Source organism: Quercus suber, unplaced genomic scaffold (genome assembly GCF_002906115.3).
Source record: "Quercus suber isolate HL8 unplaced genomic scaffold, Cork oak 2.0 scaffold_438, whole genome shotgun sequence".
NCBI classification, from domain to species: Eukaryota; Viridiplantae; Streptophyta; class Magnoliopsida; order Fagales; family Fagaceae; genus Quercus; species Quercus suber.
The window spans coordinates 133,168-158,838 of record NW_027069889.1 but is presented as its reverse complement, the minus strand read 5'-3'; the positions used below and the strand labels follow the sequence as shown (position 1 = coordinate 158,838).

General features: G+C 36.2%; 1 protein-coding gene across 1 annotated transcript; it reads left to right on the top strand.

Annotated features, from left to right (window-relative positions):
* On the top strand, positions 1 to 25,400 carry LOC111988177 (kinesin-like protein KIN-14B). The gene is made up of 23 exons (XM_024019958.2): positions 1 to 499; positions 2,387 to 2,510; positions 2,810 to 2,896; positions 3,050 to 3,220; positions 3,347 to 3,453; positions 4,069 to 4,200; positions 4,324 to 4,502; positions 5,428 to 5,589; positions 6,511 to 6,602; positions 12,242 to 12,393; positions 13,029 to 13,202; positions 14,896 to 15,042; positions 16,791 to 16,979; positions 18,887 to 18,958; positions 19,253 to 19,308; positions 19,406 to 19,631; positions 20,508 to 20,699; positions 20,797 to 20,988; positions 21,160 to 21,510; positions 21,795 to 21,893; positions 23,692 to 23,832; positions 23,924 to 24,082; positions 24,669 to 25,400. Exons 1-23 carry the CDS (start codon positions 290 to 292, stop codon positions 25,122 to 25,124), a joined length of 3,870 nt encoding a protein of 1,289 aa, XP_023875726.2. The 5' UTR covers positions 1 to 289; the 3' UTR covers positions 25,125 to 25,400.
* The last annotated feature ends 271 nt before the right edge of the window (positions 25,401 to 25,671 follow it).

Sequence of the window (25,671 nt, the reverse complement as noted above, 5' to 3'; positions counted from 1 at the left end):
GAGAGCGCAGCGTGAATCGTGAATGAATGTTAAGCACAAATATACGTGTGAGCTAAACAGCTCAAGAGTGTCACATATATATATTGGAAACGACGCCGTCTCCACTCTCTCACCCAATCCAAAAACCAAAAACCCCCCTCCCTCCATTTATAAGAGATAGAAAGAAAAAAAAAAAAAAAAGCAGAGACCCCAGTGATGAGAAAAAAAGCTCTCTCCTCAGAAGATTTTGGAGCTCTCTGATTCAAAAATCAAATCTGAGAGCTAAGCTAAACAAAGCTAGGGTTTTTGAATGGGGGAGCAAAGGAACCGTTGGAACTGGGAGGTGAGCGGGTTCGAGCCGCGGAAAACGTCGTCGCTTGAGCAAGGCGATTTCAGGTCCTCCGGTGCTGCACCACTGGTCCGGCGGTACTCGATCTCCGCCACATCGGCTTTGTCCCATTCCGAGTCTTCCAAGCACTCGCTCTCCTCCAAGCTTCAGCGATTGAAGGACCAAGTTAAGGTAAACAAAGTTTTACTTTATTTTTATAGCATTGAAAAAAAAATTAAAAAAATTTCACTGTTTGAGTTGTGGTGGTAAATTAGTGATAGTGTTTTTTTAGTAGTTTGCTATAATGGTGGTTGTTAAATAGTGCATTTTTGATTTAATGTGAAATGTTGGTGGTAAATCTCTTCCATACTTAAAAAAAAAAAAAATAATAAAGAAAGAAAGTTGGGTTTCGGTTAGCTTAAATGGGTAAGTTTTTTGTTGTCGAATAGGAGAGCCTATTGGTAGGGAGTAATCATTATGGAGTGGACGCCATACCTATCGTATCTATCAAACAAAGAAGAAAAGTGTCCATAATTTTTGAATTCATTTCCAAGAATCTGGATTAGTTGGTAGATATGTTTCATTTTGAGAAAGTATAGGGACACAACTTTTGTGCTATCAGAGGTCGATTGTGACTGGTGGAGAAATAATGGTGGGTCCAAGTGAAAAAGATTGTCCACCACCATAGTCAACCACTTCAGCATGTTGTGGCAAATGGCATGGTACTAGAAGAATTGTTTCATTTTTCTTTTGACGCTGAATATGTATTTGTTTTTGGAGAATGAGACCAAACATACTCTCAAATTCAAGTATTTTTAGGAATTGGGAGTAACTTGAGCATAAAAAGGTTAGTATGTTTGCCTCTGGCAGCATTACATTTACAAATATAATAAAATTAAATTCTTTCCTTTGTCAGAAGAAGTATGATGCTGTTTAGTTTTGCTGGCATATGTGATGAGATGGTAAATGTAAATCACGTGCTGTAATTAGTTTGTAATGTTTCGGAAGAGCAGAGGTGACTGGTAAATCATAATTTTTGTTGGAAGTCCAGGTTCAGTTAGTTGGGACAATGAAGGGGAGACTTGATGCCTTAAGCTATAACTTTTGTCAATAATGTTTACTTTTATATAAGGTCATATAATATTATATCTCTGGGTTTGCTTTTGATTGGTAGGATTAATTTGCTGGGGTTTTGGGAATCAATGCACTTGCTTCTACATGTCAATATCAATGTAAGCAATGGATTTGCTTATATGAAAAACATTGGTTAGTAGAATTGCCTTTTCTTAGGGGTTCTACATGGATGAAAGGTGACAAAATGATGAAGCTAATCATGATTTTTAGATGCCAGGACATATGGATTAAAGGTGCATGAACTTTGTGTTAATAATTGGAGGTTCTTACAACTATCAGGGTTATTGGCTAGAGAAATTAAGTGCTAATAAACTACATTTAACATGAAGCTTAGCAGGTTTCTCATCATTTGAGGAGTCTATCTAGATTGTGTTGATTTGATGGCCAAAATTCCATAATGTCAAACTGCAAGGTAACTCAACTGACATCTCCTAGTGTTTCCAACGGAGATGTCCAGGATTCAAATCCCTCTACCCCCAACTATTGAATTATAAAAAATCCCATAGTGTTAGATTGCAATTAATATTTTATTTGCCATTTTATTATGCAAGACTTGATATTTGCATGACTAGATTCACAAGTAAACCGCATCAGCATAGAAGATGAAACTGAGAGTAAAATATTGATATCCACTTAAAGCTTTTATTCTCATAACAGGTGAGGTGCAGACTTTTCTGTCCTTGGAAAGTTCTTTCACTTTGTTGACGATAGAATTACAATAGTTGTGAACTATGTTGGAGACGCTTTTTATTTCCTATTGAACTTTATTCCTTGTCAAGCAAATCAAGTAATGTTTAGATCTCTTCTAGAGCTTTCAAATCATGATTTTTTTTGTTTGCCTATTAGGTGCTTTTTACATATGGTGATTTAGATGGTGTGTATGTGGAACATGTGATAGTGTTACGTGTTCTTCTTGTTGACAACCATATCTCATATTTTGGGCAGATTGCAAGAGAAGATTACTTGGAGTTAAGGCAAGAAGCAAATGAGCTGCAGGAATATTCAAATGCTAAACTTGATCGAGTTACACGTTATTTAGGTGTTCTTGCTGAGAAAACCCGTAAACTAGGTAAGGGTTTGTGAATTTAGGTATTCCATTTGATATATGTGGAGTGGACTTTATGAGACTGCTTTCCGACGTTCATGAGTGATGTTTTTGATATGGGTATAAGGATTTATATGTAATGCCACAATTGTAAACTGTTTTGGTGGACATCATTTCATCTTTGGATAGTTAATTTGTGAAAATTATGCTACTTACCCAAAAAAAGTGAAAATTATGCCAGTCTTGATATGCATCATACCATCTTGTACTTATTTTGTAAGGTTTTCAGTATTTTCAATATCTTTTTTGGGTACAAATATCAGATCAAGTTGCCCTGGAAACTGAGGCTAGAATTTCTCCACTGATCAATGAGAAAAGAAAGTTGTTTAATGACTTGTTGACAGCCAAAGGTACTCCTTTGTGATTTTCCATTTCAAAAGTCTCTCTCTCTGACGTGCGCGCGCACACACACACACACGCACACACACTCGCGCATGTGTGTGCTTCTCAAAAAGCTCATTTGATGGTCATTTTTATTAAAAAACCTAAGCTATTTGTTTCAGGTAACATAAAGGTATTTTGTCGTACCAGGCCATTATTTGAAGATGAAGGAATTTCTGTTGTTGAATTTCCTGATGATTGCACTATCCGTGTCAATACTGGTGATGATAGCATTTCCAACCCCAAGAAGGATTTTGAATTTGACCGAGTTTATGGACCTCATGTTGGACAAGGTAAGCATAACATTCATTTTTTTTTTCTTAGTTGTTGCACCCTCGTTGTATGGTGTGAAATTCTTATGTAATAGTTTATACTGTGTTTGGCTATGTTGCTTAGTATCTTTGGGGTTTTTTGTGCAGCTGAACTGTTCAGGGATGTACAGCCACTGGTGCAGTCAGCTCTGGATGGATATAATGTTTCCATATTGGCTTATGGACAAACTCACTCTGGAAAAACACACACAATGGTTGCTATCTCTCTCTCTCTCTCTCTCTCTCTCTCTCTCTCTTGCGTTTGTGTGTGATCTATTTCTCTCCATGCATGTGATGCATTCTTTATGTTGCATACATATTTATACATGCATGAAAATGTGCTGCCTTGCCAGCTAATTTTAAGGGCTTCTAAGTTGGGGTTCTTCTGTTGTAAAGGTTAGAGAGTTTTGCATTTTGAATTACCTCCTTTCTTTTTGGTCAAACATAAGGGGTTAATTGGGAAGAAAGGTAAATGAGGGTATGGCCCTAGGTAGGGCCAAGTGGCATGCAAGGATTCATGAAGCTGACTCCAACTTTTCAACTACTAGTTGGGATTAAGGCTTAGTTGACTCAAGTTGAGTAAATTAGAATGATTATTAATTTTCACCATCTGACCGACTCCTCTTCTTGTGTGGTAGATTCTTCTTTTCTCTCTCACCCACTTTAAAATGATCCGGAGAAATTTTGTATACGAAACTAATTGGAGCATACATTCATGTTTGACCAACTTGTGTGCACATTGCTTGGGCGCTTTAATCTTTTTTCATGTAAATTTCATGATATTTGTCCTGGTAGGTTGCTTCTCTGATGTGCTTTTGCATTTTCTTTAGGAAGGATCTAGTCATGATCGTGGTTTATATTCTCGCTGTTTTGAGGAGTTGTTTGATCTAGCCAACTCAGATTCAACTTTCACCTCACGATTCAACTTCTCTATTACAATTTTTGAGCTCTACAATGAACAGGTTCTCTTACTTACATAACTTATCTGTTGTAAAAATATTCTGTTTTCTGATTTTGTTAGATGATAGTTTTAACATAGCACCATTGTGATGTTTTTGATTTAGACCTGTTTTATAATCTTTTAGGTTAGGGATCTGCTTTCTGAATCAGGGAGCAGTTTACAAAAGGTCCGGATGGGATCACCAGACTCTATTATAGAACTTGTGCAGGAAAAAGTTGATAATCCATTGGAATTCTCTAGAGTTTTGAAGGCTGCTTTTCAGAGCCGGGGAAATGACATATCAAAGTTTAATGTTTCTCACTTGTATGGTCTTCACTCGGTGCCCTAAAAAATTATTAAAATTTAGTTGATTTTTCCATATTGTTTCTGCTTTTAAATTTATAATGGTTCTTTATTAGATTGTGGTTATACGTTGACTTAACATAATTTTGGAAGAGTAAAAGTAAGCTGTCTTCTTCTCTTGGAAATGGAGTCCTGTCACATTGCTGTTATAAGACTGCCAAGTTGTCATGTAAAAAGACTTGTCCAATAAGTTCAGATGTATAGCTGTTCCTGTACTGCTTCTCCAATATGGTTTGTGCTCTATAGCAGCGAATGTAAAGCAAGTCTTCTGGTTGCTTTTCACATCTTTGCTGATTCAGGTTAAAGAAGAATTTTGGCCTACTCTTTAATATCTCATTTGAATACTTAGAAAAAGATTCTTGAAAAGTCTGTATGTTGTAGATTGTGCATTTTTGCACTTTTAATGAATCTTTACTTTATGAAGAGAACAATAAGAAAATGAAAGTCTAAGTTGTTTGCGACTTTTAGTCAGAATTAAATGGACAGAATCATCAAATCCACATGATTGTTTGCACTATTGATTTTTAAATGGGATATCAGATGGTAGATCCTTTTGGCTGTCAGCTGGGCAATGCAAAAGTGAGCATTGGGCCCGTTCTTACAACTTGAAATGGGAGATGTTTTCATCTTTTGTTTCTACTCTCAAAGGCAAATGATGAGGTTTTTAGAAGATTATGAACTTTATTTAGTTTCTTCTCAAATGTTTTACTTGATATTCTTTTTTAAAGAAGATAGAACTTGTCAATTTCAGAAAGGGAAACATATGATATAGGCAAAGTTTCCTAGTTATTCATGTGTATATTTGTATATGTGTGTCATTTACGTATGTCTATCATGTTAATGTTCTTTTTAATTTGTCTATGTACTTTCTTGTCTCATTTGTTAGGATCGTCACAATACATATATATTATGGCAATTTGATTACTGGAGAGAACTCGTATAGCAAGCTTTCTCTTGGGGACTTGGCTGGAAGTGAGGGTTCAATTGGGGAAGACTATAGTGGGGAGCACGTGACAGACTTGCTGCATGTTATGAAGTCGCTTTCAGCGTATGTCATCTTAGCTTATCCTAACTTGGACATGCTGCTTGTGTATCAAGCATAATATGCACTCTCCATACAATGGGATTACTGGTCCTTGTACGATACACACACATACATAATCAGTTTACAAATGGTTTAATTCTTTGTTAATCTTGCATCATTTAATTACTTTCTATTGGACTATGTTAGAATATTGATAATTTATCATGGTATTAGTGCATGTGAATCTGAGTTTAAAACTTGTCTTGACTCTATCTTCCAATAGAAAAGTTTAAAATCCCACTTGTTGGGCCATGCTTATTAAGGAGTTTGGGCCCACATGTGACGTGTGTTAGAATGTTGGTTAAACGATTAAATTCACAATTTTCTAACCACGTAATTTTTTGGGAGAATCGATATTGTATTAGGATAAATTTGAAAAATCCGCCCATTGAATTATACGGTTTATTTGTTCTTAACATGCATGCCTAATTTTTTCGTGATAAGATGTTATTTACTATCTTATCCTTAAATTCAAGTTTTATATATAATTTTAGAGTGCAATAAATATTTAATAATCAATCGTTAAGTGGTGTGACATTTACAAAAGTTAAGTGTAACTTAAACCCAACCCTTTGTATATGTCTCTCTCTATACGTATGTATGTATGTATCTATGTATGTATCTTGGTGTGATTGTTGCTTTATTACTTAATCAAGATTTTTACATTCATCTTCTGCTGTTTATCCTCAAAAAAAAAAAGAAAAAAAAGAAGATTTTTACATTCATTTAATATGTTGAATTGATCTTGGTGGTGGGTGAGGTAGGGGAGGTTATTTGTTGTCCGATTCTTTTGTTTAAACTTTTGTAGCATATTCTCAACATGTGGAACTGTCATCATTCACTCTGGCCTTTCCCTTCTTATTGGTTTTTTTGTTACACATGTAGGTTGGGGGATGTTTTGTCATCTTTGACTTCAAAGAAGGATGTTGTTCCTTATGAAAATTCAATGCTTACGCAGATACTTGGAGACTCACTAGGTATTCAATTCTCTTTCTAGTGTTATTGAAGTTATGCTAGCAGTTATTATAATCATATAATTGCAAGGGCAACAAAAACAGCTTTCGTGAATAATGGTAGCAGCGGTAATTTTAGTACCATGCCTTTCTTATAGTGCTTTACTGCTCTTTGTTGTTTTTTAACATTTAGATTGCCTCAGTTGATACTGAGATGACGAGTAAACTTTTCTTATGAGTAAATGTGTAAATCTGATGGTAGATTTGCTGAAGGGACGCCTAGTTGGCATCATAGCCTCTTTGGTTTTAAAATGATATGAGGCCCTTCTTTTTTTTTTTTTTTTGATAGGTAAGAAAGATATATATTAAAAAAAAATGCTAAATGCAAAGTAGCACAAAGCATATCAAAAAGTACTAAAAAAGAGAGAAAAGCAAAAACCTAAAAGAAGCACTAATTACAAAGGAAGAGAGAGCTAAGGAACAAAGGGAGAGGATCACTAGATGTGAGTCTCCAAGCCCTAGACCAATAAAAAGGGGAGCCAGAAAAGAGAGCAAGCAGTTGGTCATCTGATCTATCCAAGTCCTTAAAAGTCCGCCGATTGCGTTCCCTCTAAATACACCACATCAAATACAACGGAACTAAATTTCAAATGTGAGATGAATACATCCTCAACCAATTCCACCTACTAAATAGAAAATCTATCATCGAATGTGAGGGAACCCACAAAATCCCAAAAGTTCTAAAGACAAATCTCCATAGCCGATAAGCCTTTTCATAGTGTAACACCAAATGATCCACTGTCTCCTCACGAGAATGACACATAATGCACTAGTCAACGAAATCAAAGCCCCTAACTTGCAAGTTATCTCCCGTGAGAGTTCTATCCCATGCGACTGTCCAAACAAAGAAAGAGACACACCGGGGTGCCTTAACTTTCCAAATACCTTTTCATGGAAAAACAATGGAGGAAGAACCATGTAACTTATAATAAAAAGAATGGATAATAAAATCCCCGTTCTTCATCAACTTTTGTCTCATACGATCACCATCCATCACTGAAGGTAAATTGGATGCCAAGAATTGAAAGAAATCATCCACCATATCCGCCTTCCAATCATTAGGACCCCGAATGAAACGAACATCCCAAGTTCTCCTATCCTTTGCTACTTGGCATATCAAAGATGAGTCTACTGAAGCCGCTTTGTTATGAGGCCCATTTTTGACTTGGATTATTCTGTGTGTCTCCCTTCAAACTGATTTCTAGTGCTGTAACCCTGTATAGAATCTTAAAACTTTCCCCATTTCAAATAGAGAAAATTATGATTTTATACTCATGAGTATGGTGTAAGTTTTAATCACTTTAAATATATATACCTTTTGATTATGATTGTCAATTTTTTTTAAGAGACTCAGTCCATGGAAGAGTTTCTTTGGCACCTGGTATTTAGCAGGACAGATTTTGATTTTACCTATCTAACTGGTCGGTAACCAGCACAATGCACAAGCAAGTTCAACATAATATAATTTTTTGTCTAAATATGAAATTTGATAATTATGGTAGATATGAATAGACATTTATTATGATTGTGACTATATATGAAACTATATATTCTAGCATTAAGCATTTATTATGATTGTATTTGTATATTTTTTTTGATTAGTAAGAATGTTATATATACGAATGGCTACCTAGGTTGCACGGACACGCCATTTTTGGCGTCGTGTTGGTGTCCGACATGTGTCGGACACCGGAACGGGTACGACGCGCCAGTTTGGGGTGTCTGGCGGTGTCCCTTTTTTTTTTTTTTCTTCTCCGACACGGCGCTGACGTGGCTCCGACACGGCGCCGATGCAGATCCGACGCGTCCGACATGCCAGCAGTGAAAAAAAAAAAAAAAATCACAGATTCCACCCTCTCTCTGACCTCTGACCTCTGCCCGCTGCCGCTGCCGCTGCCCTTTGTCCCTTGCCGGAGCTAGATCGGGCCGATCGGCGAACTCCATAGACGTCGACGCTGTGCCGGCGTGCCCTGTCCCTTCCGATCGGCGAGCTCCTCCTCTTTCCTTCTTCTTCTTCTTCTTCTTCGTTTTCTTTTTCTTTGCAGACCCAGATGCCTGCTGTCTTCTTCTATTCATTTTAACTTTTATAATACTTTTTTATATTTCCTCTTTGTTTTGTGTCTTCTGCCAACCCACGTGAAAATCACTCCCAACTTTCAATTTCAAATTTCAACTTTTGGGCACCATATGTCAATGCCATGATGTCTTTAAGATGCCATTGGTCCCAAAAAAAAATAATTTATATTATTATTTTGACTATTATTTTTAATATTATTATGGAAAAGTATTTGAATGTAGCTTATTTAAACTTTTGGTTTGTACTCTAAAGCTTATTTAAACTTTTGGTTTGTACTCTAAATATTTTATGTGTATTATTATACTAATTTGGGTGTTAATTTATTTATTTGTAGTTGTTATATAATTTAAATTCTAAACATAAATGTATTTTATGTCTAAAAATATTAAAAAATATGCCTAAATATAAAATTTAATTAATTATTTAACCGCCGTGTTCCCGCCGTGTCGTGTCCTTATTTTTCAAAAATTGCCGTATCCCCGTGTCCGTGTCCGTGTCCGTGCAACATAGATGGCTACTGAATGAATAACATAGAGCAAACCCAAAAATACAAAAAGAAGAAAACAGAGAAAAAACATAGAAGAAAACCAATCAACAGAATAATTACAAAAGAGAAAGAGAGCTACGAAAAGAAGGGAGAGAATCACTAGTCGTGAGTTCCTATGCCCGAGACCAATAAAAAAGAGTTCCACTAAAAGAAGCAAGCATCTGATCACCGGAACTATCCAAATTCTCAAAAGTCCACCGATTCCGCTCCTTCCAAATACACCATAGGATGCACAACGAAACTAAGTTCCAAATTTGAGACGAATGCTTCCCTAACCAATTCCACCAACCAAAATGCAAATCTGGGATCGATTTAGGTATAACCCAAGACAAACCAAAATTTATAAAGATAAAGCTTCATAACCGATAAGCCATCTTGCAATGAAGAAATAAGTGGTCCACCGTCTTTCCACAATGTCGGCACATAGTGCACCAGTCCACAAAATCCAATCTCCTCAATCTCAAGTTATCACCCGTTAGGATCTTATTCCAAGCTACACACCAAACAAAAAAAGAAACTCGCCTAGGGGCCTTAACTCTCCATATACCTTTCCAAGGAAAGACAATTGAGGGAGAATCCCGCAATTTGTTATAATACGACCGGATGTCAAAATCCCCATTAGGTTTCAACTTCCATCTCATCATGTCTCCAACATCCATTGGAGGAGTATTAGCTCCCAATATACGAAAAAAATGCAGCCCTTCATCCATCTCCCAATCATTAAATTCTCGAATAAAATGAACATCCCAAATTCTTCTATCCTCCGCCGAGCTTCTACATATATCTTCTTATCAATGGCAATACCATATAGCCTTGGGAAAGCCAATTGGAAAGGTTGATCCCCATTCCACCCATCCTGCCAAAATCTCACTCTATTCCCTAACCCAACATCAAACTGACAATTTTTGCTAAAATCCTCCCATTCCATGCGAATACCTCTCCACAATCCACACCCATGAACTCCCCTACCTAGCTTTGAGGTCCATCCCCCCTATTCTTTCCCACATTTTGAAGCTACCACCCTTCTCCATAACTGATCCTCTTCCTTCCCAAACCGCCACAACCATTTCCCCAATAAGGCCTTATTGAAAGTAGTAAGTTTCCTTATCCCCAAGCCATCGTTGGCTATAGGCGCACAAACTTTATCCCATCCTACTAGATGAATTTTGCTATCACCCCATAGAAAGTCCCTTTATAGTACTATTTAAAGAAAATATGATTTGCTTAGGTTCTAATGGAGGGTTTAAATATATAATACAATTTAGATTCAATCATAAAACATATATTAATATAATTTTGTGTAAATTTGTGAGGCCTAAAAAACTTATGTGGCACAGTATTATGAGGTCAACCAAAAGTCAAACGTCATGGGTAGATGAAAAGATTGTTTGTAAATTACTTTTGTCAACTAGTTTATGATAGGGTTCAATATAATCATTGACATACCATGTTTTTACTTTTAAGTTGTTGGTGTGTCTTGGAGTTAAGGGAGGGGGTTTGTGGGCAAGTGTCAGTTGTTGGTTGTTGGTTTTGCATTTCAAGCTTAGGTGGAGATAGTGGTCCACATACACATACATGTTACAACATTGGGTGTAAAACAATAGCTATTTTGTGATTCCTAGATTGCATTTTGTACTTTTAATAAGTGTAAGATCCAATGTATGCCTAAAATAATTTAGAGTTGTATTAAAAAGGTCATACATATTAAATGAATATGATAATAATAAGCTGATTTGACATATGAGCAATATTGTTATACATTGAGTCATACATGTGGGTGTGTGTAGAGGGTGTTGGAATAATGGTTATATAATTAAATTCACCATTTCTACTTATCAAAAAAAAAAAAAAAATTCGCCATTTCCTAATAGCTTAAGCTTTTGGAAGAATTGGTAATTTATCATGGTATTAGAGCAACGACTTGGGTTTGAATTTTGCTTTCACTCTACCTCTCATTTAAAATGTTGAAAATCCTACGTGTTGAGCCCCACTTGTTAAGGGGGTTTTTGGGCCCACACATGAGGGGAGTGTTGGAATAATGGTTGAATGATTAAATTCACCACTTGAGCTTTTTGAAGAATCGTTAACAAAAGGATTTGCCAAATCTCAACAACTTGGAACCTGCAAACACAAATAATCATGGTACTAAACCCAACTTTCCTATTCACTAGATGGAAGGGTCCTGGATAAACTAAGCATATAGGGGCAGCTAGGGGAATGCCCTTAGTCTTAAATTTTTAAACCAACTAGTACTCGTCTATTACAGGTCCTATTGGGATAAGGCACCAAATTCACTAAATCAAACTTAATGCTACCTGTCATATTGGAAATGTTCTTGTTTTAATTGAGGGAGTAGTATCAGAAACACCTCTAAAGAGAACATATTCAATTGGATTTGTGGTAAGTTACATTAAACTGTCCCAAAAGTTCTCCTACTTCAGAAGCACATGGGTTTGCCTGAGAATTGTGATAAAGAAACACCAATGTTAAAAAAAATTTTAAAAACAGAGAACACATTCCGGGCCTCAGGTTCATGTACTTGTATTAGTATAGTGAGTAGATCCCCACATAAGAGATTATCAACTATCAGCTCTATAAATGCAGCTGGTTGTTTTTTTTTTTAACTCCAGATGGTGGACATTAACAATGTACTTGCATTAGAGGCTGATTGGTCCGCATTAACATTCACATGCTTAAATATGGAACTCCCCACACTGGCTTTTCTTCTTCTCATTCTCCCCTCTTTTCAGTGATCTTTAATAGAATTATCATTATTCTTTTTTGATGATTGAATTGTTACAACGAGTGGGGGAGGTGGGACTTGAACCCTGGTTTTACTCATAAAGGAGCCCAAGCAATGCTTCTGAGCTACAAGGCTCTTGGCATCTTTATTCTTTGGTCTTGTGAAAAGTTCTCTGCTTTTAATTTTCATTCTTAACCAACTATTACTTTTTTTATAAAATCTTATTCTTTCTGTAGGTGGAAGTTCGAAAACTTTGATGATTGTTAACATAAGTCCCAATGTAAAGAATTTGTCTGAGACATTATCATCTCTGAATTTCTCTAGCAGAGCCCGAAATGCTGTGCTAAGCCTTGGCAATCGAGATACGATTAAGAAATGGAGAGATGTTGTAAGTTCCTATTCTTAAAGAGTAGGTGATAATGCTTATGCCTTGCTTTCATAAACTTGTTCATTCTGTAGAGAGAAACTTTGTGGCACTCGTTTTGATTTAATAATTTTAACCCACCTTTTGGTGATAACAGCTGGGTATGGACAGTAGGGTGCCATGAACTCCCATATGACCACTGAATGAAAACTTAAGAATGCTGCCGGGTGGCAAGGACCCCATGCCTAGAGAAAAATGTGCCAAAGAGATTTTTGTTTTAAAAAAGAAGAAAAAAAAGAAGAAGGAGAAGCTACTCCCTTACAGTTGTAAGTGAGTAGTTGATTGGAGGATCTGATTTCTCCCAAAATAAATGTTGAGTCTAACAAGTTAATTTACTACTTTATGGTTTTTGGGGGGAAGGACCCTATATCTTAGAGAAAAAAGTGCCACAGAAAAAATTTATGTAAAGATAATTATGTATAAGAATCTCTTGTACGGTTAAAGCTAGGGGTTGATTAGAGGATTCATTTTCTCTCCCAAATAAAGATTCCAAGTCCACAAAATGTAATCAATGCATTTTGGTGCACTGTACTTCCCAAAGAAATCACAGTTTTGACAGATTTTCTTCTCTAACATTTAGTTTGTAATGAATCTTGTAGGCAAATGATGCACGTAAAGAGTTGTATGAAAAGGGGAAAGAAATCGAAGATCTGACACAAGAGGTTTTGGGACTAAAACAGGCTCTTAAAGATGCAAATGATCAGTCTGTCCTACTCTTCAATGAAGTTCAAAAGGCGTGGAAAGTTTCTCTCACACTGCAGTCGGATTTAAAGGTTTTGTAACTACATGTTTTTGGTATAGTTTTCCATTTCCATAATGAGTTATATGTTCACATGAAGTTTTGACATTGTCCCCCCATTTTAGCTTATTGAATCTTATTTGGTGATTAGCCTCATATCTTCCCTTCACTCTATTTTGATGAAAAGTGCTATTAACTTTTGGAAAGTCTGCATACCAGTTGGATCAGGTTTTCAGCAGTGGAAATGCTCTTTTTTGATTCAGCCTTGTGTGTTTGCTTAAATGGATCCCAAGTTGGATTTGGCTTACTGATTAGTGCACGCACAACACACGTTTATGAATAGGTAAGAAATTTTACTAAAATGCACTGAAGCTGATGCAGCCAATTTATGTGGGGAGTGTACAAATGGCACAAACACCTAAGTAGCTAGCCAGCACTAACGCACAGAAAAGAAAATAGGAAAAATTTGATTAAGAAATGGAAGCGGAATAGGGAATGACAAATCCCAAAAGCAAATAAAAAACGCTCTTCAGGAAAGTGAGCTTGGTAAGGTGAGTGAACCATGCTATACTTTTGAAGGTTTATCTTATTCCAGCATAATACTCCACATAAACACATTCCAGGCAAACCTCTTTCATCAAACTTTGCATGCTAAATCTCAGAAACCTCAGAGACCCAATAATGTAGTAAGACATGATCTACATACTCCTCATTCCTTTTACACTATGTATCATTAATCCCAATGTGTTTTAATAACCCCCCTTGAGGATTTTCTGGAGGGCTTCTATACAAACAATGAAAAGCTCCTCAGTGGAAGTGTGAGTTCACCAATTTCATTCCAAGGAACATGTCTGCGGCAGCCAATAAAGGCCTTATTTTAAAAAGCTAACCACAAATAATTAGTACTACTGTGCTGCCAACCTCATGCATCTTCTCAAACCCCCCGCACCTTTGTTCCCTGCAAGTGCTCAAAATAAATTAACATGGTGTGCACCTCTCAATCTTGTAGAGGTATTTCAAAAATTAGGACACCTATGCAAAACCCCTGCAGACAAGCTATCTTGTTTACCACTGTAGTGTCCTTGTCTGCCAAGTAGAAGGATTTGTAAACTAAACTCTTCGGCATGTCTCTGTGCACCACATCTCATGGCAGAAATGAACCCTACTGCCATCCCTCCCACTGTAAAAAAAGGTGCAACTCAAAAACCCCTCCCACCCTGTTCACTGATTAGCTTCAAGACTCTTACTGGGAACTATATTACCATGGGGCAATCTTTTTCATGTTTTCTGCTGGTACAGGATTGTTAAGATGCTGTATACTCTTGCTTTTTATTTCTTAATGTATGTCATGTAGATATGAGTGAACTTCTTACGTTTGAGTGGTACTTATGTGGTATTTAAATGATTGGTAATTTTACACTTTTTACTAGCTCTGAAGCAAAGTTTACTATATTTGTTTGCCCAATAGTTTGCAGTTAAATTTATTTCTCTAGCTTGTCACAACGTTTGAAATTATATTTTATTTGTTAATTATGTTGTTTCACTGGGGTTATGTAAGTGGTGTTTTAATTAGCTCAACAGCAAAGTCTGTGTTCCAAATTGGCCTTTTACTGTCCTTATCAAAAAAAGAAAAGAAAAAGAAAATGGTCTTGTACTGTCAGGATAGATCATATTGCTTCTTCAGTTAAGCATATCAGTGAGCTGTTTCATTATCTTATTTGATGCAGTCAGAGAATATTATGCTGGCGGATAAACTTAAGATTGAGAAGGAGCAAAATGCTCAGCTCAGAAATCAAGTTGCTCAACTATTACAGTTGGAGCAAGATCAAAAAATGCAGATACAGCAGCAGGATTTGACAATTCAGACTTTGCAGGTTGGTCTCCCCCTCCTCCCCCCTTTTTTGATTTTTTAAAGTACAGAACTGACATGCTTGAATATGACCGAACCTATGATCTTATCCTCAATCCGTTACTTGTGGGGGGAGGGGATTGGCACAGGACAGAAGCTTTAGTAGGCTCTAATATCGGTTTTGATGAAGGATCTTTTAAATACAGCACTAAATTAGGATTCTTAAATGGGGTTTGATGTTTAATGGATTATGTAGGATTAGGTAATAAAAAGAATGGATTTGAGTGAATATTGAGGGAAGTTGTTGGCTGTTTCGAGTTAAAACAGTAAATTGAACAAGAAGAAAAGAAAGATAAACCCTAGGCAATCACACCTAGGTTTCCTAAGCAATCAACACTTAGGAAAAAGAAGGTATTTACACTATTGTAATATTGTTAAATCCAATCTCTCTGTATGTGTTATTAATTACATGAAGCCTTTATATAGGCTATTAACAATCCCTTTCCTAGAAAGACTAGGGCTTCTAATTTTCTAAATGACCTTTTTTTGTAGAAAGATTAGGATTCCTAATAACAAAGAAAAGTAATTAAGGACTTATAAACGGAATAGAAAAAGGACCCAAAACATAAAATAAGATTCATGGGCCTTTCGTATGCACATTACAGCCTATTCTAGAAAATCCGGAAATTACTGAATTTACCCCTATTTTAGGAAAGCTTAACTAATAATTTCCAAAAGTAAAGAAGCTAAATACAAAGACTCAATAATAACTAATTTTGGTCCAGGGACCATTGGCATATTGTTAATCTTAGGTTGATATGTGGGTTATATATATAAGGCTTTTCTCATGTATGATAGATTAAACAGGTTCTCTTGGAAGTTTTCATGCACCGTATTGGACTATATTTTCAAAATGTTAATCTAATATTGATATATACATCACAATTATATGGTTATTTATCTACTTATCAAAAAAAAAAAATATGGTTATTTATCTAGTGAATGATGGTAATGACTTATGATTGTCACTTGACAATTCCTTTAACAAATTTTTTTTATTGGTCAATTACGTATGCACCTAGTGGGTCTTGAACCATTGACCTCACCTTCCATCCATTATTATGAGAGAAGGAAGTGCCAGTTTAGCCATAGCTCATTGGCACAATTCCTTGAACAGTGTTGCTACATCTTCCTTATGACGGAACTATATTAAGAAACCAGAGATCTTAACTTACAACCCATTGAAAACGTTAATGAATTGCAAGAAATGCTAACTGGAAAAACTCAATTCACTTATTTTTTTATTTCAAGTTAACTGAAAGTGTAAGAAACAATGATGAATTGTTTTTGCTGAACACTATTCTTACACATTCAACACCAATCTATTATTATCTGCCTCCCTTTGTAATGAGATAGTTTCTGACTTTCTTGTATTTGGTCTAAGGAAACAGTGGGGTGGTAATTTGGCAGATGGTCTTTTACTGATTGGTTGTTTGATAAGGAGACTCATCATATTTTTGGATAGTTGTCTTATAACTTTTCATGTTGTTATCGGACTACTTTGGTACTCTCTCATCCTCAAGTATTTTGAACATGCATGTGAGTTTCACTTATATGGGACTTTCGGCTTTTAGTGACAATTTAACTGAGTTTCTATATGTTGCAATTTCATTAACATAAGTCGCATTTTGACCATATTATCCTAATCAAGAAATTGCTTCCTTACATGTTTGCATCTCTTAAGTATTTCTTATTATCTCCTTTCTGATGTAGGCCAAAATTAAAAGTGTTGAATTGCAACTCAATGGTGCTCTTCATTCCACTGAAGCCAGGTCAACATCTGGCCCAGAAGGGCCTGGAGTTTTATCTTCTAAGGCAACTGAGGATGGCATAGATTCTTCGGCAGTGACAGTGACCAAGAAACTTGAAGAGGAACTTAAAAAACGTGATGCACTAATTGAGGTCTGTAGTACTTAATACTTTGGTTATATTATCATTCAAAAGGTTGCTTAGCTAGATTCTTATCATTTGTGGACTTTAGTTGTAAATGTGAGGGGTCTCTTACTATCATTCTCAAGGTTCCTTAATTAAGATTCTTACTATTTGTGGATCTTAGTTGTAAATGTGAGGGGTCTCCTAGAATTATTTTGGCCAGTTATTCTTGCTCTCCTTGCTACGCTTCTGCCATTATCATGACCAGTTGTGCACCTCTGCACTTGTTAAATGAAATATTTACTTATAAAAAAAAATCTATGATTTTCAAGATTGTGCAAAAGCTGGTTTCTATTTGAGTTTTGATTAGATATTTAGGGGATTTTTTTTTTTTGGGGAGGGGCTCATACTATCATACAAAAGGTTGCTTAACTAGATTCTTTCTATTGTGGATCTTAGATGTAAATGTGAGGGGTCTCTCAGAATTGTTTTGACCAGTTATCTTTGCTCTCCTTTCTACGCTCCCACCATTATTATGGCCAGTTGTGCACCTTTGCACTCGTTAAATGAAATATTTACTCACAAAAATAATCTATGATTTTCAAGATTGTGCAAAAGCTTGTTTCTATTTTGAGTTTAGATTAGATACTTGGGGTTTTTTGGGGAGAGGGGGGGGGGGGGAGGGGAGGTGTCAAGTAGATACTTGGGCTTTTATTGTTATCATAATTATTTTTATAATAATACATATTCAATCTAGTGTTGGTGGAAGTGTGTATAGTGCCAAGGGTGAAGCACCTAAAGCAAAGGGCACTTTAAACGTTTTTTTTTTTCCCTCTTTAAGTTTTATTTGTTTATTTAAATTTAGTGCAAAGCTAAGAAGCATAAATACAACATGATACAAGACACACTGGCATGATAATTTTTTAAAAATTAGGATGTCATTTCGGGTAAACAATCTTCTAGGCATTTTTTGTGTTTATTTTAATGTTCAAAATAATTAATAACTATCAATAACTTTAAAAAAACATAGCAAAATTAATTCAAAACCAATAATAGGTAGCAAAGTGCTTTTTAAGGTTAGTTGTGGAAGCCACTAGTTACCATTCTTGTGCTTTTTTTTGTCTTTGCCTTTGGTGTATATTTTGATTCAACCATGTACTTTATATTGATTATGGCTATCAATATCATATTTTGGATATCAAAGTACATTATCTAGTCTTCCTACCTTATTATTTACCTCTATTCACCATTCCCTCATATGTGGTTAATAGACTAGAAAGATTGTAGTGGGGTTTTTGGTGGGGAGATTTGGGTGATGATTTCCAATTTTATATGGAAGATTGGAATACTGTGTGTTCTCCAATACAACATGGGGTTTAGAATGTTTAGCACTTTCAATCAGGCCCTTCTAGGCAAATGGTTATGGAGGAGGAAGATAACCACTTGTGGAGACAGGCTGTTGCCTTGAAGAATGGGAAGGAATAGGGTCGTTGGTCAACAAAATGGGTGTGTAGTAATCACGGTTGTAATTTATGGAGGAGTATTAGGTCAGGTTGGGATAGATTTGGCGTGATAAGTGGAGTGGGAAACAGTCCTGAGAGAGGTGTTCCCAGATTTGTATGGATTTGCAGCTGATAAAGGTACCTATAATAACTCTTATTTGGAGTGTCAAGATTGGGAGAGCACATGATCTTGGAATGTCAAGTTCATGAGAGCTTTCAATGATTCAATCTTGTTCAAATAAATGTGTTCTAGGATCTTTTTAGGATGGAAGTGAGTCCATCTTTCACCATAGCCAATGTTATGAAATATGTAACTGTTTTGGATTTATAGCAATGACGTATAGCAGAATCCATTTTTCCTGAAAGACTTGCACCATCTTGCTCCCTTAAATGTCATTATGTTCTGATAGGATCATTTATATTCTGTTGTTGCAGAGGTTACATGAAGAAAATGAGAAGTTGTTTGATAGATTAACAGAAAAGGCATCTTTGCTTGGATCAGCCCAGGTAGATTTTCTATTGCTCAGAATGGAATAATTGTGCATCTCTATCCAGAAAAAGGAAATTTTTGCCTTGAAAAACTGTTAAAACTTCTCGGTCATTTTGTATTGTTTTTAATATTTTTTCTCCCTGATGCTTTGTCAAGTTTGTTAGGTAATGAATTTTTTGTAACTATATTGCTCTCCTTTTAAGATTGCTGGGCGCTGGAGTGACAAAGTGGATTTATTTTGTGGAATTGTGCTCCAATGCTCCATCTAAATGGTGGTTCTAGACTTCTAATCTCTTTATCTTTCTTTTCAGGTGTCAAGTCCATTATCCAGAGGACAGGTGAATTTTCAGCCTCGGGAGCAGGGGAGGTATAACTTTAATTTGACATTGATATTGCTTGTTATTGTTGTGTCTTATTCTCTTTAATATCTGCTCATTTGATTTCTGTCCTTGTTTTTAAAAAAGGATTGATAATAATAGCAATAATAAAGGACGTTCAATGGATGTTATTCCTTTGCCATCGGCAGCAGAAAAGAGTGATGGCACAGTTGCTTTGGTGAAATCGGGCTCTGAGAAAGTTAAAACAACCCCTGCAGGAGAGTATCTTACTGCTGCCTTGAATGACTTTGATCCTGAACAATATGACAGCCTTGCTGCCATTTCAGATGGGGCAAACAAGCTTTTGATGCTGGTATGCTTAGTCATTCTGTCTACAATCCTTTCAGTTTACTGTCACATTATTATTCATGTGGTGATAATGTGTTTTCCATTTCAAAATAGGGAAGAAGAGCCCTTCTGTAATTTTTCAGAGATGTTATCATAGGGAAAGTAATATAACAAATGATGTTTATGTCATGACAAGCATTACATATGTACTCTCTTAATCCTTGATTAACCCACACCTCCTCCCTCCCCCCCCACCCCCTCCCCCCGCGCCCCTTTCTCTTTCTTTTCTTTTTTTTACGTGGAGTAAGATTGTGGAATTTCTAACAATTTGAATAATCATAATACTGGTCTTTTATATCTTTATAAATATGGTATGATTTAGTTATGTAATGGAGATTATTAACCTTTAATTTATAAAAATGCTTATTTTCTTTTAGATGCTTGATATTGTTGTAACTTCCTCAGGGATAGTCTTCTCTAATTTTTGTATAACATGGGGGCACCAGAAAGGCTCTAACAAGTTCTGACATTGGGAATCTGCTTGTTGTAACTGGGCTATTTCATGATTGTTCTTTCTGATGCCTGAAACATTCTTTGGGTGGGGAGAATGGATTAAAGACTTATTTTCAAGGGCTGAATTGAAATTTTTTGGAGTGATTTCAAACATGTGCATCATGAATATTATATCTAACTTTGGTTCATTATGGAATTCTGTGGAAGTGTGTGTGTGTGTATTTGGCAGTTTTGTACCATAATTCCAACAATGAGTGCTTATATCCTGAAAGAGAAGCAGTTTGATCAAAATAAATCGTTGTTTTGGCTAAAGAGTTATGGATGGCTTGACAATTAATTTAACTTCAAATTGACTAATAAGAGTGGCTGCCCAATTTCAATTTTGCAGGTTTTGGCTGCAGTCATTAAAGCAGGTGCTTCTAGAGAGCATGAAATACTTGCTGAAATTAGAGATGCGGTTTTCTCATTTATCCGTAAAATGGAACCGAAGAGGGTAATGGATACCATGCTTGTTTCCCGTGTTCGAATTTTGTATATTAGATCTTTGCTTGCTAGGTCACCAGAACTACAATCCATCAAGGTAATGAAATTTCAGATCTTACCTCTCCCCTTAAAGCATTTTCTTCCTTTTCCAGTTTTTACTGAGTGTAGTTTGTATCTATTCTTTTGGTATGTAGGTTTCTCCTGTGGAGTGCTTTCTAGAAAAGGGCAATAGTGGACGCAGTAGGAGCTCCAGCCGGGGTAACAGCCCAGGAAGATCTCCTGTGCGCTATGTTGATGAGCACATCCACGGCTTTAAAGTGAATATAAAACCAGAAAAGAAGTCTAAGTTCTCATCAGTTGTTTTAAAAATACGAGGAATTGATCAGGTTGCTGCTATTGTAGTCTTATATTTTTTAATTCTTCTTTACTTTTATTTATTATTTGATTTGATTTGATTTTTAATTCTGGCTATGAAGGTAAACATGTTTTCTCCTCACCCAATGCAGAGACATGCATGTTTAGATATGTTATGTAAGACTAAAATTTCAAATGTACAGGATAGTTGGAGGCAGCAGGTAACTGGTGGAAAGCTTAGGGAAATACAGGAGGAAGCGAAATTTTTTGCAACTGGAAACAAAGCTCTTGCTGCTCTCTTTGTGCACACTCCTGCAGGTGAGCTGCAGCGCCAAATTAGATCCTGGCTGGCGGAGAGCTTTGAGTTTCTGTCTGTTACTGGAGATGATGCGTCAGGGGGGACAACTGGTCAGTTGGAGCTTCTTTCAACAGCTATTATGGATGGTTGGATGGCTGGACTTGGTGCTGCACTGCCTCCCCATACGGATGCTCTGGGACAGCTTTTATATGAGTATGCAAAGCGGGTCTACACTTCTCAATTGCAGCACTTGAAGGTATGTCTGGGTCTTAGGTGGGACATATTCTTGAGAAGCTCTTTTTTATGATAATATAAATTATGTATACAGTTCTTTAGTCTACTTTGTGTCTGTTATGCATGAAGTAGTCTTTCTCTTTCTTCAATAAAATTATTCTTACCTATCAAAATGAAATCTGTATCAAGTCAATTTGATGATATTTGCGCCAGCTCCTGTGGCTTTTGACATTGGCTTGATATGAAGGTTTTATAGTTGTCCTCTCTAAAAGTTTTCCTGACACTATTTTCTCATTCTTTTATCAGGATATTGCTGGTACCTTGTCAACAGAAGAGGCACAAGATGCAGTGCAAGTATCAAAGCTGCGTTCAGCTCTGGAGTCTGTTGATCACAAAAGAAGAAAGGTAGTCATATTTTTTCAACCATCATCTTTTTCTTCATCTCTATGAGTGTCATACTTAGTCATTTATTTTAAGTTTTCACCTGAGAAAGTTTCACTTATAACCATTTCTCATGTCTAAGTATCCAAGTTATTACTGGTTTTTTTAGTTGTTGTGGACTTATATATTATTTAGGAATAATTACATTTTACCACCCTAAACTATACCCCCTTTACACCTACTACCCTAAACTTTCAGCACGCACGATTACCACCCTAATCTATTACATTTGTTTCACTTTGCACCCTACTGTCAATTGGATTGTTAACTTAGACAGAAAAGAAAAAACTAAATTTCCCCTCACATGACCTCTACTTACTTGACAGACACCACATGAAAAGACTAAATTTCCCCTCCTCAATCCCTTAAAACAAAGGTTATGTGGCATCACAAGGGTTAAATGTGTTAAAAGATTTTGTTTTAAGGGATTGAAGAGGAGCAATTTGGTCTTTTCATGTGGTGCCATGTATGTAGAGGTCATGTGAGTCATACGTGACATACTTTTCCGTCCAAGTTACTAGCCTAATTGACGGTAGGATGCAAAGTGAAACACAGGTTGGAGTTTAGGCTGGTAATTGTGCATTCTGAAAGTTCATGGTGATAAGTGTAAATGGGGGGTAGAGTGGTAAATTGCAATTTCCTCTGTTATTTAAAATTAAAAAAATTGTACATCTGAAATCCCAGACAAAATATGGATTAAAATTCTACTAGATATTTAGGTTAGACAGAAGACCAATTTTTGTGTATGTAGTGCTTAAAATCTTACTAGGTCTGGTGCTCCTTAGTCTCTACTCAGATTTTGGTGTTTCTTAATTCCCACTTTCTTTTAGGGTAAAGTTTTATGTGTTGGAAAGTTGCAATTCTGCTCTGTTTAAATCATATATTCACTTAACATATTCTAGTATATTTTCTTTTGTTTGAATTACGGCTGTGTTTGGTTTGGGTGAATATATTTTCTGGAAAAGAAATTATTTTCAAGTGTTTGATTTTTTTTCTTGAAAATACTTCAGAAATGTTTGGTTGTGTTCCTAAAAATGCTATGAAAAACATATTTTCTACTATTTTCTCGTATTTTCTTATCTCCCAAGCACATATATAATAAAAAAGGAAGATTCTAGATATTAAAATATCACGATTGGGGCGGTGGCAGCGGCCACTGGCGGAGGTGGTTGGCCATAGGAGGCTAGGGACGTTAGTGGGGGGTTGGTGGTTGGGGGGTGGAGGTTAGGTTGATAAGTTTTGGGTGAGGCTGAAATAGTTTACAGAAAATGAAATCGTAAAATTCACCATTTTCCGTCACACCCAAACACTTGTAAATGTGGAAAATATTTTCCAAAAATGAATTTCCGTCGAACCAAACATAGCACATTTCAAATTGGATCTCCAATAGGTCAATAGTGTTATTGTCACTGCACTTGTTAAATCAAAAGGTTTCTGCTCAGTTGCTCATCTTGTTAGACTGCTTATATCTTTTGCTGTCCTGCATCTTGCTCTTAAAGAAGTTGCTGACTCTTCTTAGCTTCTTATCTAGTTCTGATGTTGCTTGTCTTGTGTTTGACGGAAGACTTAGTAAGCCCACTATTACAGTTGGGCTTTAAATTCCATTCTTTTTTTTATCCCTTTGTATACATCAGAGTTACTGAAGATATTCGTTTTGTGCCATGACAAATATGTTACCTAATACCTACTATATTTATGCCTGAATATAAATTTTCAATGGCAGTATTGTGATGCCATTTTTATTTTTCATGTTTACAATCAGCTTTTGCAACAAATGAGGGGTGATATAGCGTTATTAACACTGGAAGATGGTGGTTCTCCTATTCAGAATCCTTCTACTGCAGCTGAAGATGCACGATTGGCATCTCTAATTTCCCTTGATGGCATATTGAAGCAAATCAAGGTTTTTGCCTTTTTCAAAACTAGTTTAGTGCTTTACTTGATAATTTTATGTGGAATGCAAACAAGCAGCATCCTAAATATATATTGACCAGGATATAATGAGGCAATCCTCTGTTAGCACCTTGAGCAAAAGTAAGAAGAAAGCACTGCTTGCATCATTAGATGAACTTATGGAACGGATGCCTTCCCTTCTTGATATTGATCATCCATGTGCACAGAGGCAAATTGCTGATGCTCGCCGTGTGATTGAGGTTTGTAAAAGTTTTGCAATTGGAGGAGATAATTTTTTTTTTTTTCAACTCTTGTTTCCTGTTTGTTGGGTAGGGGAATCACATGGATTGTTGTAGATCTCTCTCTCCCTCTCCCAGAGTGCATTGTTGTAGATCTACATGTTAGAGAAAAAGTTTTTGATAAGTTTATGAGGACTGTTACAGTTAAGAGAAAACAGGCATACATTTGATGGACAATAATGTTGTTCAAATCTTTTTCCTTTTCATGCATCTCCAGGAAGCAAAAAAGAAGACAATCTTCATTTTTTTGGAATGAACTTAAGTTGTATGGTGGGTATGGAAACAAATAACTGAATTTGTGAAAGAAACAAAATGGGCTTAGTGCAATTCATGTGGAATAGTAATGCTCTTAATTTTTTGTTCACTGCCAACTTCTAAATATGAAGAAAGGAGCTGTTTTTTTTGGGTGGGGGGGGGGGGGGGGGGTGGGGGGGGGTGTGTGCAATCAAGACACACTCTATATTGGTTGATCTGGCTTTTGTATGAGACTGCACTAATATATTTTCATCCCTTATCTAGAATTTCAATTTGCCCTACATTGCTGCAGGCAATTCCGGAAGAAGATGATCACCTTCAAGAGACATCACATGCTCACAGAGCATCTGCAGATTTGGGGTCTGGTTCTGAAGTCGATGTGGCTCAGTGGAATGTCTTGCAGTTTAACACAGGCTCAACAACCCCGTTTATAATTAAATGTGGTGCAAACTCAAATTCCGAACTGGTTATTAAAGCAGATGCTAGGGTTCAGGAACCTAAAGGTGGTGAGATAGTGAGGGTTGTTCCAAGACCATCTGTTTTGGAAAACATGAGCTTGGAAGAGATTAAACAGGTGTTCTCTCAACTTCCTGAGGCTCTAAGCTTGCTTTCCTTAGCAAGGACTGCAGATGGAACTCGAGCTCGTTATTCTAGACTGTACAGAACTTTGGCCATGAAAGTTCCTTCATTGAGGGATCTCGTCGGTGAGCTTGAAAAGGGGGGAGTACTGAAAGATGTGAGATCATGATTGAAATTTTTTCTTGTGAAATGATTTTATGCCTTGTGCTCGACTGTCTTGTGCGAGGTCTGTTTGTATTAGTGTGGGGGGTTTGTCCAGTTTGGCGTTGTAATATATAGCGTGGCTCGCCTGGCAACACTCTCTTTTCCAATTCTAACTGTTATTTTGCCGTAATGGGGATTGTATACACGTATTCGATATGAGAGTCATCGCTGATTTTTGTATCAATTTTTTGTGTAAATTAGTGAAGCTTCTTGTGAATACAACGCTGCCTTGTTTTACTCATCTATTTCCTTTTTTTTTTTTTTTGAATAGACCCATCTATTTCCTTTGATTCTTATTAAACTGTCAGATTTTAATTGTCCTTAAATATTGTATCAAAATTTAAATATTTGATCCTTAAAGTTTTGGAAACAGTGTGATGTTTATACTTGCCCTTAATTGTCTGAAATTAGAGTTGTGAATAGGTTGAGTCAAGTATTAAAAGCCAGAATCTTTTCATTTAATTTTATTGAACACAAGTTGAGTTTGAGTTTATCACTAAGTTAGATTAAGC

Bases quoted from the DNA above. Each gene is read 5' to 3' on its own strand.
- LOC111988177 (XM_024019958.2), top strand. From the start codon at position 290: ATGGGGGAGCAAAGGAACCGTTGGAACTGGGAGGTGAGCGGGTTCGAG. The intron at 500-2,386 runs GTAAACAAAGTT...TATTTTGGGCAG, and splicing joins GATTGAAGGACCAAGTTAAG to ATTGCAAGAGAAGATTACTT. The intron at 12,394-13,028 runs GTAAGTTCCTAT...TGAATCTTGTAG, and splicing joins TTAAGAAATGGAGAGATGTT to GCAAATGATGCACGTAAAGA.